Source organism: Marmota marmota, unplaced genomic scaffold (assembly GCF_001458135.2).
Source record: "Marmota marmota marmota unplaced genomic scaffold, marMar, whole genome shotgun sequence".
NCBI lineage: Eukaryota > Metazoa > Chordata > Mammalia > Rodentia > Sciuridae > Marmota > Marmota marmota.
Genome location: NW_025999982.1, coordinates 3,825,392 through 3,839,006, shown reverse-complemented (window position 1 = coordinate 3,839,006; position 13,615 = coordinate 3,825,392). Strand labels below are relative to the sequence as shown.

General features: G+C 55.3%; 1 protein-coding gene, 1 long non-coding RNA gene and 1 other non-coding gene across 4 annotated transcripts; 2 read left to right on the top strand and 1 right to left on the bottom strand.

Annotated features, from left to right (window-relative positions):
* Nucleotides 1-818: 818 nt before the first annotated feature.
* Nucleotides 819-12,811, top strand: Tulp1 (TUB like protein 1). Of its 2 annotated transcripts, XR_007348409.1 has the most exons (16): nt 819-909; nt 1,008-1,059; nt 1,401-1,491; nt 1,649-1,786; nt 2,382-2,528; nt 3,618-3,710; nt 3,786-3,905; nt 4,219-4,334; nt 6,940-6,945; nt 7,039-7,209; nt 7,323-7,435; nt 8,354-8,468; nt 8,543-8,641; nt 10,573-10,744; nt 12,240-12,425; nt 12,523-12,811. XR_007348409.1 is itself a non-coding variant. In XM_015487601.2 (15 exons), exons 1-15 carry the CDS (start codon nt 863-865, stop codon nt 12,371-12,373), a joined length of 1,614 nt encoding a protein of 537 aa, XP_015343087.1. In that variant the 5' UTR covers nt 819-862; the 3' UTR covers nt 12,374-12,811. The 2 variants fall into 2 exon arrangements, 1 of the variants encoding a protein (XP_015343087.1); XM_015487601.2 differs by having other exon boundaries at nt 12,240-12,811.
* LOC125617425 lies at nt 5,745-13,183 on the bottom strand. The gene is made up of 4 exons (XR_007348410.1): nt 12,783-13,183; nt 8,758-12,397; nt 8,430-8,594; nt 5,745-6,122 (listed from the first exon to the last, which is right to left on the bottom strand). It is a non-coding gene; the product is annotated as an uncharacterized LOC125617425 (long non-coding RNA).
* On the top strand, nt 6,615-6,720 carry LOC125617567. Its single transcript, XR_007348604.1, has one exon. It is a non-coding gene; the product is annotated as a small nucleolar RNA U13 (small nucleolar RNA).
* Nucleotides 13,184-13,615: the final 432 nt, after the last annotated feature.

Sequence of the window (13,615 nt, the reverse complement as noted above, 5' to 3'; positions counted from 1 at the left end):
TTTTAATATATGCTTTAAAAAAATAAAAAGCTTTATTTTGTTTATTTATTTTTATGTGGTGCTGAGGATCGAACCCAGGGCTTGGCACTCCAGGCAAATACTGCACCACTGAGCCACAACCCCAGCTCCCCCCCTTTTAATTAGTCTTCAGAAAATTTCTGGGACCTTTGATTGGGCCCCTCCTCAGCTTTCTCAGCACTTAACCAAACCTCTCCCACGACATTAATCTCACCAATATTATCCCTGGACTCCAACTCTTTAAGAAAGACATGTCCCCTATCAGAAAAAAAAAAAATAGGTTTACACCCCAACATAGGCACAATCATACACATGCTTCTGGAAATCATATATTAAATACTTGCAAATCCTTGTTCTTATTTTTAAATTTTTTTTTAGTTGTAGATGGACACAATACGTTTATTTTATTTATTTATTTTTATGTGGTGCTGAGGATCCAACCCAGGGCCTCGCACGTGTTAGGTGAGCGCCCTCCCACTGAGCCCCAGCCCCAGCCCTTGTTCTTGTTTTTTTATGAGAAATAAAGATAAACACAGGATCTGGTCCAATATTGTCCTGGTTGGCCGAATTGATCACTGACAAATTACAAATCGGCCCCTTGAACCCAAAGCTCCTGAGTGGGGGGCACCTAGGTTTTTAGGCTGCTGGGGTCTCAGAAAACGAGGGAGCTCGGCCTCTCCGGCCTCTGGGCTCGGCGGCCGGGACCGGTGGGAGGGGGCCTGGTGGCCGGAGCCCCTCCCACGGGGCTGCAGCGTGAGGTGGGGTGAAGCTGAGCCGAGATTAGCGGGTGGCAGGGGAGGTGCCGCGGCCGGGCGCCCAGAGCGGGGTGCGGAGGCAGAGCGCCATGCCGCTGCAGGACGACACCCTCCGAGAGGTGTGGGCCTCGGACAGGTGGGAGCCCCGCAGCCCGCGCTGACCCCGGGGCCAGGTGGAGGGGCGGCGGTGGGAGGAAAGGGACAGTGACGGTCCGATCCCTTTGCCACCCTCAGCGGGCATGAGGAGGACGGCCCAAGCCCCCAGGTGCAGCGGCGCGCCAAGCAGGTATGTCGCCCCCCCCAGGAAGGGGACCGAGGGAAGCCCCGTCGAGGTAAACCGAGCAGGCGGGGCGGTGGGGGGCCGCCCTCCGCCGTCTGTGGGGGTCCCAATCTGGAGTTTCGGCGGGGGGGAGCGGAGAGCTCTGCGGAGTAGGCGGCGTCGGGGAGGCGCGGGGCCGTGGCCCTGGAAGTGGCCTTGGACCGCAGTCCCTCGGCACCCCAGGAAGGGGCTGCAGTCCCCTCGGGATAATCCGCGGTTATTTCTGGCGGCTCAAGGGATTAGCGGGTGATGGGCAGCCCCTGAGCCCCCCTTTCCCTCCTCGCCGCCTCTTGACCCCCGTTGCACAGAGATCGGCCCCCGGACCCAAGTTAAGGAAGAAGAAGCCCGAGACCCCCGAGTCCCCCGGCGCCCCGGGCTCCAAGCCGCGGAGGCTGGCAGGTGGGCGGGGCCGAGACGCGCTGGGGAGGCGAGGGGTGGGGGGACAGGGGACCCGGAGACCAGAGGCAGCGGGGAAGCTGCCGCAGGTGGGAATGGCATCCGGGAGCCCGCGCTGGACACCCAGCGCCTCGACTCTGAGCCCCGTGTCTCGGCCCAGCTGGGCGGAGGCAGAGGCCACGCGAGGAGGCCACCCCGGAGCCCACGGTCTACGCCAAGTTCCTCAGGGACCCCGAGGCCAAGAAGCGCGATCCCCGGGAAACTTTCCTGGTAGCCCGGGCCCCAAAGTCCGAGGACGGTGAGAGGACTGGAGGGGAGGGTTGGTGAGGGAGGGTTGGTGAGGGGAGGGGCTGGGCGGGAGCACCCCAGAAGACAAGTGAAAACCGCCTTCTGTGCTCTGGCTTTGACTTGGAGCCCGTGAGGTGCTAAGCACCCACCTCCGGAGGTTGATTCTCTTATTATTTTCCCCATTTTACAGACAGGGAAACTGAGACCCGCAAAGGTTAAGAGTTTCGCCTTAAGCAACAGCTAGGAGCCAGAAGTAGCCCAAATGGCACTGACTGGGGGTTCAGGAAGAGTGGGACAAGGACAAAGAGGAGGACCCAGTGAGAGGGGAGTGGAGAAAGGGAAATGGGAAGACAGAGAGGAAGGGAAGGGAGTCAGGAAGGGCTTGCAGTTAGAAGGGCTTGTTTCCCAGAAGAGCATCCTGCAGCCAAAGCCCACCCTCCCGACCTGAAAACCTGGGGATTTGGAGGCCCCCCTCATTCTTCCAGGAAGGTGCCAGCGCGCCTCCTGTCCCGGACCTCAAGGTGCCCATTCACCCCTTCCCAGCAATCTGGGAAGGGGGGCACACCCCAGCCCCAGCCCCCATTATGAGGAAGTTCTATCTACAGATGAGGAAGAGGCGGATGAAGAGGAAGACCAGGAGGAGGAGGAGGAAGAAGGAAAGAAAGAGAGGACCCCTCTGTCTGCTAAGAAACACCCAAAGAAGGCTTCTGCAGACAGGAAGGAAAGGAGGTCCAAGGCCCAGGGCCCAAGGGGTGGGTACTGAGTTGTGGACAGAGGCAAGCAAATGTGGGCTAGCCTGAGGGCTGGGGCTCACCTGCATGCAGGCTGAACCTCAAATGTGACTAGAAGCTTCACAGGAGGGTTCTTCCTCAGAGTTTCTTCCCCCACAGTCCTTAAGGATATAGATCATTATGTGCTCCCACACACACACCCCTACCCTGGCCCCTGCCCAGGATACTCATTAAAAAAATAAATTGTAGTTGTAGATGGACACAATGCCTTTATTTTATTTGCTTATTTTTATGTGGTGCTGAGGCTCCAACCCAGTGCCTCACACATGCTAAGTAAGCTCTCTACCTCTGAGGCACAGCCCCAGCCCTGTTTTTTTTTTTTTTCTTAACTCAATGTGAATGAGGGTTGTAATGTTTTATAAAAGTATCAAAGTGATAGCAGTAAAAAGAAATCAATGACCCAGACACCTTAGCACATGCATGTGAATCTAGTGGCTCCGAGGTTGAGGCAGGAGGATCGTGAGTTCAAAGCCAGCCTCAGCAACATAGCAAGGCCCTAAGCAACTCAGTGAGACCCTGTCTCTAAATAAAATACAAAAAAGGGCTGAGGATGTGGCTCAGTGGTTGAGTGCCCCTGAGTTCCATCCCCCAATGGCCCCCCCAAAAAAATCAATCAATAAATGCTGCCATGGCTTCCTGGCCTGGGTGCCTCAGCCTGAAGGTGCCTGGAGTCTGACCCACATGGGATCGGGCAGTTAGAACAGTAAGAACCCTGGATCTCTGGGGAGAATCAGAGGACTAGGGATTCCGGCCTGAGCTGGTTTCCTGGAGAAGGTGGGACAGCAGGATTCAGGAGCTCAGGTAAAGGGCCTGGTGTGTGTGTGTGTGTGTGTGTGTGTGTGTGTGTGTGTGTGTGTACATGCTTTAATCTATTCATGTGGTAACTTGTTAGGCTCCTAGTTTTTGCTTCTTTGAACTGGGGGGTTGGGGACATAGACTAGCAGAAGGCTGCAGGCCCCCGTCAGGCCTCAGGAACTGGAGGAAGGAAGAGGAAAGTTCTTCAGCCCCGTGAAGCACCTTCTTTTCCTAGCCCCCATCTTCCATTTCCAGGGGACCTTGGAAGCCCTGACGCCCCTCGTAAACCTCTTCGCATTAAGAAGGAAGCTGGGGAGGGGACCAGGATCAGAAAGACAAAGAAGAAAGGTGAGCCCACCCAAGGAGGTGCAGGGGATTGTGATGTGGTGGGGGTTGTGACCCTTTAGCCTGCTCACTATGCAGGGTCTGAAGAGGCTGACAAGGACCCCTCAGAGAGTCCAGCCAGAGTGAGGAAGAAGAACCCAGCCGCCATGTTTCTAGTTGGGGGAGATGGCCCAGCGGAGAAAGCTTTGAAGAAGAAAGGTGGGTAGCAGTGGCCTCTGGTGCCATGACATCTTGAGGCGGTCCCAGAGGTGGGCAGCTGGTAACATTTATGTCATGTGGTACAGCACAGGTGACAAGTGTGGGTTTGAGAGTCAGAAAATTTAGGGTGCTTCTTGATCACCCACTTTGAGAGCTGTGTGGTCCCAGGCAAGTGTCTCAGGCTTTCTGAGGCTCTGATAATAACATGGGGCGGACCTTCTTGTTGTGGGGAGGGTCCAAGTGAGCCCCAGGGTGTTGGAAGGCCTCAGACAACTAGGGTAAGGAGTTCACAGCCATTTTCCCTCATGCCCAGGGCTGCCCAAAGGCCCAGCAGAGGAGGGCAAGGAGGAAGAAGAGGAGGAAGAGGTGGCAACCGCAGTACCCAAGAACAGCAATCAGAAGGGCAAAGCCAAAGGAAGAGGCAAGAAGGTTAGAGCCCAGCGAGGGAGGGCCAAGGACCCTTCAGGGAGGAGTGGCAGGTCCTGGACTTGGGGCCCTAGAGCGTGGAGCCTTGTGGGTTGGGGTCTTAGGTCCACTCGGAGTTAGAATCTTGTCCCCCACCTTGGGACAGGATACAAGGACAAAGGACATCAGGCTTCTAAGAACAGGGGAGGCATTTGTGGGGTCACCAGGCTAGGACTGGTCACCCAAAGGCTTTATGTCATCTGGTGACTGAGGCCTCCCCTTTGCCAACACACAGACAGAGATGTCTCCATAGGGCCTTGTGAAGAGACACACATTTTTCAGTTCAAAGAAGGTGAGCACACAGGCAGAGGGACACATCAGTACACACCTTCGGGCACGTGGAGCAGCTGACAGTCAACTGGCTGTACCAGTTATTTCCACCCTGTTGCTCTGAGTTCCCTCCCCAGGACCTCCCACCATCTAAACAATCCAGCAACTAAAGAGTTAACACCTGGTTATCCTGGGCCTCCAAGCTTCTCCTCCAAGCTTACCAGGGACTGGGCATTCTCCACAAGCAGAACAGGTTGTTAAATACTTTGGATATTGCCCCTGCCCACAAACAGAACTCAGGTACCAATACATTTCAGCTGGAGTGAAGAGGAGAGGGAGGTTTAACAACAGCAAAAAAAAAAAAAAAAAAAGTGATGAAAGATGAAAGTCTTTGAGGAACAGGTTTACACAAGTGGAGAGAGCATGGCAAGGGTATGGCCCCGGTCTTAGCTTTGTGGGTTTATTAGTTTGTGCGGGAGTGGTCAGGTCAAGATGGCCAGATGCTGATGTATAAACTGAAAGGCCAATTTATTATCTCCCAGGGGCAGTATAATTGCAGAATAGCCTTCAATGCAGTAGGCCCTTGAAATTCACAGCTGTGGAAGTATTTGAATAAGTTCTGGCTTTCTCCACATCACATACCAAACATAGTCTTGTGTTTCCCGAGTTTCTTCTGAAGCAGGATGGAGTGGAGAGTCAAAGGTTGTTTGCCCTCTGGCTAAGGGCCCACTGTTCCACCACACTCACCTCACACAGGGCAAAACTGCCCTCACTAGAAATGGCCAGCCATGGCACACCCGGGCTTCTGAGTGGGTTACGCAGAGCATTTAATCCTCAAGTGCACACACCATGGTGGTAGTCTGTTTTCTCCCTGATGTTCCATCAAGTTAGGCTTAGAATCTTGGATCCCCTCCGATAGAACATGAAGACAAAGGGCACCAGGTCTGTGAGAACAGAAGTGACCATTATGGGGCCACCAGCCCACCCTAGGGCCTTATGTAACTGAATGTTATTGGGAGTTTTCCCAAGAGCAAAGTGAGCATATTCACACATTCATGTATTAGCTAGGTATTGCCATGTAACAAATTTCCCCAAAACTTTGTGTCTTCAAACAAGAAATATTTATTTTCTATGCAGTCTCTGGGAGTTAGAAATATGGGAGGGGGTTGGCAGGGCAGTTCTGGCACAGGGTCTGGCATAAGGTTGCAGTCAAGGTGTCAGCAGGAGCTGTGGTCCTCCAGAGCTGGCCTGGAAGTGGACAGTGTACTTCCACAATGATTCACTGTCGTGGTGTTGGGTGGAGGCCTCTGTTCCTCTCCACTTGAGCTCTCCCCGGTGCTGCTATTTTCATGATATGGCAGTCGACTTCTCCCAGAGCCCAACAAAAAAAAGGCAGGCAGAGGCCAAAATATCTTATGTGACCCAGCTTGCAGGTGACTCACCTTCACTTCTGCCATACTTTATTGGTCACAAAGACCAACCCTGACACACTGTGGGAGGAGACTAAAGAAGAATATAAATACTAGGAGGCAGGAATCACTGGGGCCATCTGGGAAGTGGGTTACTAGATCCACTGAGTGTTTGCTCTATGCTACCAATAATGGCAGCAGCTAACCCATGGACAGTGCTGCCACCACGGGGAGGACACAGCCGTGCTTCCATTCAGCCTCGGTTCACCCCTCTGATGCAGTGTCCTCACGAGGGAAGATCTGTCTAAAGTCTCTGATAACCAGGCTTGATGGTGCACACCTGTAATCCCAGCTCTTCAGGAGGCCGAAGGCAGGAGGATTGCAAGTTCAAACCCAGCCTCAGCAATTTAGTGAGGCCCTAAGCAACTTAATGAGACCCTGTCTCAAAATAAAAGTTTTAAAAAGGGGGTTGGGGATGTGGCTCAGTGGTTAGGCACCCATGGGTCCAATCAATCCCCAGTAACAAAATGATAATAATAATAGTAATAATAAATATATATCCCAGATCCTTTGTGGTTCATGAGGGCGCTGACTGGAATTTCACCCCACCGTGTGAGATGTGTCTCCCTGAAGCCTTGGTACTAGTTCCCTGTTACACAGTTAATGTGAAAAAAGGAAAGGGGACGATCAACAGGACAGGCGTTTGGTGGTGACCCAGGATTTGAACCCACCACGCCGTCCAGCTCCAGGGGCTGGGCTCTGAGCCACAAGCTAAGTCAGATAACAAGGAAGCACGAAGCCCCGGCGCCGCGGTGCGCGGGGCTCAGGGACCGGGCGGTGGGTCCTGGCTCTGGTCCCGCTGCTCCATCTGGACTCTTCTCCCCGCACAGAAAGCGGTGAGTGGTCCCGCCCTCTCTGCCCTCGTCCCAGCGCCCGGGACCTGCTGAGGGGGCGCTGGCCCGGGGCTGAGCCACCCTCTGCCCACCCAGAAGGAGGAGCGGGCGCCGTCCCCACCGCTGCAGGTGGACGATCCCCAGACCTTCGTGCTGCGGCCCGCGCCCCAGGGCCGGACGGTGCGCTGCCGGCTGACCCGGGACAAGAGGGGCATGGACAAGGGCATGTACCCTTCCTACTTCCTGCACCTGGACGCCGACAGGAAGGTGGGCAGGAGGGAGAGCTGGCCGAGGGAGGGTCGGGGCCGGGATCGGATGGGCCTTCTCGCTGTCCCCAGGCGCCCTGTCCTCCCTTCATCCTCTGCCCTCACCCCTCCCAGGTGTTCCTCTTGGCTGGCAGGAAACGCAAGCGGAGCAAGACCGCCAATTACCTCATCTCCAGCGACCCTACCAACCTGTCCAGAGGAGGGGAGAATTTCATTGGGAAACTGAGGTGGGTTGGCTTCCTGGGGCTGGGGCGGTCAGGTCACTAGGGGGCCGTACCACTGTGGCTAGCAGTGGCCCCACGGTTCAGGGCGTTTGGGGTGAGCCCCAGGCACTCCTTTTTCTAGTGAGTCCCCAGGTGACGTCCACACCCCTGCTCCTCGCTTGGAGCAGGGCATTGGCTCCAGGAGGGCAAGGGACCACCCTGTCCTGTTAGTGGCTGAATGTCCAGCACCTGGTCTACAGTAGCCACTCAACCAGCATCCCTGGGTGAAGGAAAGCGCACAAAGGCCTTAAGCTGCTCATCCACCCTGGCCACAAGTGTGGAGGGGGGCACTGGGAAGTGAGGCCTTGTTGCTTGTTTATGCATTTCACAAAAACTTACATAAGGCCTAGGAACGCAGCAGGCATAACCTAAGCAACTTCCAGATATTAAGTCATTTCATCCTTTTATCAACAAAAGGAGGGGAGATATTCATTCATTTATTTATTTTGTGTGTGTGTGTGTGGTACTGGGGATTGAACTAAGGGGCACTTTACTATTGAGCCACATTCACAGCCCTTTTAAAAATTTTGGCACAGGCTCTCCTCCCACCTCAGCCTCCTGAGTGGCTGGGATCATAGCTGTGGGCCTCTGCACCCAGCCAGGGAAATATGGTCGTGATGTCCATTTTCTAGATAGAAAAGTTGATGCTTGGAGAGGTTAAGTTGTCTGCCTAAGGTCACACAGCCAGTGTAAAAGAGGAAGCTGGGATTTGAATACTGCTCAGTCTTCCTATAGATTCAGCTATAGGAAGAGAGGGAGACCTGGGGTAGGGTCATGAATTTCTCAGTCCTAAAAAAAGCCACCTTGCTCTCCAAACTTGAAGGCTGTGGGGCAGGATGTGGAATGCCTCCAGCCTGGCCTCCAGGTCCACCTTGCTTGCAGGTCCAACCTCCTAGGGAACCGCTTCACCGTCTTTGACAACGGGCAGAACCCACAGCGGGGAGGAAGCAGCACTGACCTGGGGAGCCTTCGCCAGGAGCTGGCAGCTGTGATCTATGTGAGAACTCCTCCTGTCCCCTGCCAGGCTCCTCCTCGTGCAGGGGGCCGGCCTAATGGGCATCTCCCTCCCAGGAAACCAACGTGTTGGGCTTCCGAGGTCCCCGGCGCATGACGGTCATCATTCCTGGCATGAATACAGAAAACGAGAGGGTCCCCATCCGACCCCGAAATGTGAGCCCAGCATCCCCTGGCCCCTGGCCCTGGAAGGTCTTGTTCCCTATGTGGCCCCCTCTGGGGAAACAGGGAGGAAGGGACCCAGCACCCAATCCGCTGACACACACACCAACCTCTGCACAAACTCCTTCTGCAACTGTGAAATGAATCCAGGTTCTTTGTAATTGAATTCACTGACAGGACCACACAGAGTTTTCCAAAGTGTTATCAAATCGTCCACTCATATTCACAGAGTTGACAGATAGCATGGAGCATGGAGCAGTGGCATGGAGCATTCTAGGTACCTGGAAGGCATCCGTGGACAAAACAAAGAAGTGCCCCTGGAAGCTGGCATTGTGGTGGAAGGAAGCAGCCACTAGACGATAACTGAGATAAATGAGCATGATAGTGGAAAAAAGGGAGATAGCAAGTGTGGGTGTTAAGTTTTCAATATCAAATATGATTGTTGGAGAGGGCCTCATTAAGATGAGATCTAAGCACTCTGGAAGGTGAAGGAGCAAGTCAGCAGATATCTGGGGGAAGGGCATCTAAAGAGCCAGTGCAAAGGCCCTGAGGCACAGGGTGCCTGCTTTGAGGAGTGGCTAGCTGGCTGGAGTGACCTGAGGTCAGAGGTGAGGATGAGGGCAGAGAGGGCCTACAGGGAGATAGGTGCCTAACTGGTTTTTTGCTGAGAGAAGAAAGGAAGCCATGGAAGGGTTTTGAGCAAAGGCATGACATGGCATATTTTTAAAAGCAGAGATTGTTTTGTGTGGGCCTGGGGGGAGAGGTTTCCTGGAGATTGCCAATTCTGGGCTCTGCTCCTGAGCTCTACAAATTGGTGAGTCCAGGATTTCAGAGTGATTGGCTTGTACCATACTCACAGGATACTGATGTCACTTTACTCATTTACAATGAAAAGTAATACCCCTGTCAGCTGATCCCTCCACATCCTCTCCTGCTACAGAGCCAGGCCATAGCCAGGCCAGGCTGAGCTGTGGGGCACAAGCCGTGAGAGGCTCCATCTTGAGGTTCTCAGCGCATGGGTCCCACAGCTGCCCCTCTGTGCCTGGGGTCAACACACACATCTAGTTTGGGCTTGGTAAAAACCAAATGTGCAGTTTACTCATCCTGCAATCATTTATTAAACGCATGCTCTGTGCCGGGTACCAGAGATCCAAATGCAACACAGTGGTTTGACTGCTCAGTAAATAATCTATTTATTTAAAACAACACTCTGTGCTCTAACACTCCAAGTGCTGTTAACCTACTGAATCCTCACAAGAGGCCTCTGGGAAAGAGAGTGAGGCACCCTGTTCCAACAACAGGGTGTCCAGGTCTGTCTGTTTCAGTGCTGTAGAGGGAGCATAAGAGCAAGAAGCCACAGGGACTCAGGGATGAGGTGCTTAAATTCCATGTGGGGTTCGGAAGTCTCCTTGTAAGAGATGATCTTGAACCCCGAATAGGTGACAAGGACACTGGGAAAGGACCATCTCACAAGCACTGTCCTACAGAGGCTGCTCCTTCCTTTCAGAAACTCTCCTCCAAGGACATTCTTTTTGGCCACTGTCTACCTGTCCATCTTACCAAGCTCAACTGTGCTCTCCTGGAAGGTTCTAGAACATTCGGTTTATCCCCGTAATGGATGGCAGCCTGTGGCCATCTCCGAGGACCCTCAGGCACCAATGGCACACAGCCCCTGGGTGCCAGGGGCCCTTTTCCAGTCTCCAGCCCTCTACTTGGGCACCCCCTTAGACATACCCCATTCTCACGGATGTGCACCCTGGCCACTAGGACCCTGCCGGTGCCAAGCATGCTCTAAAACGCCCTGATTGGACATCAATGGCCAGCCTGCACACCTGTGGCTTGCCAGGGTCAGCACCAAGCTATCCCGGCCAGCTCTAACCATCCTCTCCCTGTCTGCTCTCCCCTACCTCACCCCTGGCTCCCAGGCCAGTGATGGGCTGCTGATACGCTGGCAGAACAAGACCCTGGAGAGTCTCATCGAGCTGCACAACAAGCCACCTGTCTGGAATGAAGACAGTGGCTCTTACACACTCAACTTTCAAGGCCGGGTCACTCAGGCCTCGGTAAAGAACTTCCAGATCATCCATTCTGATGACCGTAAGTATCTGCAGGCCAGGTCAGGTTGTTCCCCAGCATCCCTAGGACCAGGACCCCCGCCCAGGCCTCTCCCTCTACATATTAGCCTGGCTCTCACTCTCAAGCCTGTAGCTGAAATATCCAGCATGGTCACTCTCCTCCACGGGCAGTCACGTTGCACTCCCAGGAACCTCAGATGTTGCACGCAGCTGTCTTGAGGTTTACTGTTCCAAGTTCTTGTTCAAGCATTGACCAGAACTCTGGGGTAGGTTCTGGGACATTCTGGGTAAGACTGTGTTGAACGGAGCGTTGAGCTGCTGGAGTTTGAAAACCACCAAGAGCCCAACCCCTTTGTGGTCAAAGAGAGGGCTGAGGCTCAGAGAGGGCAGCCCTTTTCCCAGTCTCTCAGTTATTCCAGGCAATTAAACTGGCCCTCAAAATTTATTTCACCAAAATGACACAGTGCTTTCTATGTGCCAGACACTGTTCTTGGGATTTTGCAGATATTGCATCATTATATCCTTTCAACCCCATGAGGAAGGTACTATTATTATCTATATTTGGCAGATGAGAATACTATGGCACAGAGAAGTTAAGTAACTTGCCCAAGTTCAAACAGCTAGTAAGAGGTAGACCTGGGATTAGAACCTTCACAGTCTGTCTCCAGTGCCCATGCTCTTAACCCTCTTCAAGACGGTTGCCTTTTTGGAGCAGGGAATATTAAACCAACATTTCTTAGTGCCCACTGTATGTCTTAATTGAGGTCAAAAGATAACAATTAAGTGAAAACGGCCCTGTTGCAAGCTTGGGGGAAAAGACCCCACTAGGGTGAGGAAGTTTAGGGATAGGACAGTGTCTCCCAAAGGACTCCAGGTTCACAGGGTTAGGCCAACACTAAGCAACTCCCCATCCCCCACTGCATCCTGGGGATGTGCCCAGTGTCACCTGTCCCCTGGCCTTGGGACTGCTTTCCAGATCACATTTCTGGTGAAGCCTGGTCTGCCACCAGACCAGGGTTTGGGAGTATTTTTAGCAACTTCCTGTCCCTATGGATGCTGGGGGAGGTGTTGAGACTGGGGCTGGGAACAGGGATCACAAGGGGAGAGTGGGTGAGGGGGAGCACTGGTTAAGGAAGGGAGCCTGGGGTAGAACATGGGACTTGGGGGACCAAGGATATGAAGAAGAAATAGGGTCTAAAGACAACAGAGGAATTGGGAAGGAAGGGTTCTGGGCTTGGTTAAGGTTGACAGGGTCGTCCTGCTCTTGATTAAGTGCCTCCTTCAGCATGGCTCTGGGCCACAGCAGATAAGGCAGGGCCCCTGTCCCTGGGGGCTTACAGTGACAGAGGGTAAAGTACAAGTGGTGCTGGTTGGATGAGATATGGAGAGATGGGTGGAGGTTGGTTGAGGATTGGCGCTCCAAAGGGAAAGAGACTTCTCCCTATGTTAAGAGCATTGTCTGCCAGGATGGGGGTCCAAGGAGGTCTGGGACCGCCCCCACCGTCTTGTATCCACAGCGGACTATATCGTGCTGCAATTCGGACGCGTGGCAGAGGACGCCTTCACCCTAGACTACCGGTACCCGCTGTGCGCCCTACAGGCCTTCGCCATCGCCCTCTCCAGTTTCGATGGGAAGCTGGCCTGCGAATGACCCCAGCAGCCCTTCAGGGCTCGCCTGCGTGGGAGAAAGGATTCAGTGGAAGGTGGAACGGTCCCTCCACCACAACCCCCACGAAAGGCCCCTCCCCTATCGGGGATTGACCCCTCACTGCCTTTCGGTGACCTCGGTCCGCTCCCCAGCCTGGCACTGGCCGAAGCGGGCGGAGCTCAGACGGCGGCTGGGATGGAGATGAAGAACATCTGGAGTTGGAGCCGCACATCTGGTCGCGGAGCTCGCCTGCGCTGCTTCACCCCCCTCCTCCCCGCGCCCCAGTCACTTCCTGTCCGGGAGCAGTAGTCAGTGTTGTTTTAACCCCCTCTGGGACCAAGCTAGGGCTCGGAGGAGCTGGGGCGGGTTCGGAGGAGGGGGCAGTGGTGGGTAACGAGGATCAGGTACCCACATCTCCAATAAAGTAGCGTGCCAGGCCAAGCGCAGCGGTGGTTCTTCGGCGCGCGCGGAGAGTCGGGGGCGGGAGGGTCCGCAGCGCGGGAGAGGTCCGGAGGGCGGGCTGAAAGCCTCTTCCCCGCCCAGCTCCCGCCTCAGCCCCGGGCGCTCCAGAGTCCCCTGCTCCCCGCCGTCGCGGGTCCTACCGAAACTCGGAGGGCGCGCAGTGTCGAGATGCCCCCCGCGGGGGGCCCCCAGGAGCGGGCCGAGAGGGAGGGCCCCGGCGGTCCGGGAAGAGGGAGAAAGGGAGAAAATTCGAGAAACAAGCCACTCGGGGGAGAACCAGACAAACCGGGGTCCGGGCAGGGCGGGCGCAGTCGCCAGGGCGGAGCCCGGTCTGGGGCCCCGGGAAGTGGGGGGCGGNATTGTCCACCCTGAGCTGGAGCCCCGGATCTGGGTGCCGGGAAGTTTAGAGGGAAGGGGGAGAAAATCTCCTCGGGAAGCCCCGCCCACCTACGCCCCCCCCCCCGCGACCGGGACGAGTCGGTCCGCGGAGTAGGGAAGCCGGGAGACTGTGTCCCCCGTGCCTTCGCCTGTCGGTCGGTTCGCGCTTCGGGTGTCCGCACCGGCACCTGAGACCGCACTGTTTGGAGGGCCTGCCACCCGGGACTTGTACCCGGGGCGCCCAGTCCCGGGCCCCGCCGCCCTTTGGACTCCCGGCCCGCGCTCTCCAGGAGCCCGCCGGGCCCCAGCTCCAGGCAGGCCTTGGGCCGGGCCTCCCGGCGCCCGGGCGGGTTCTTGCGCGCGGTGCCTGCGGCTGCACTGAATTGTGGAGGGTGTCAGGGAGCC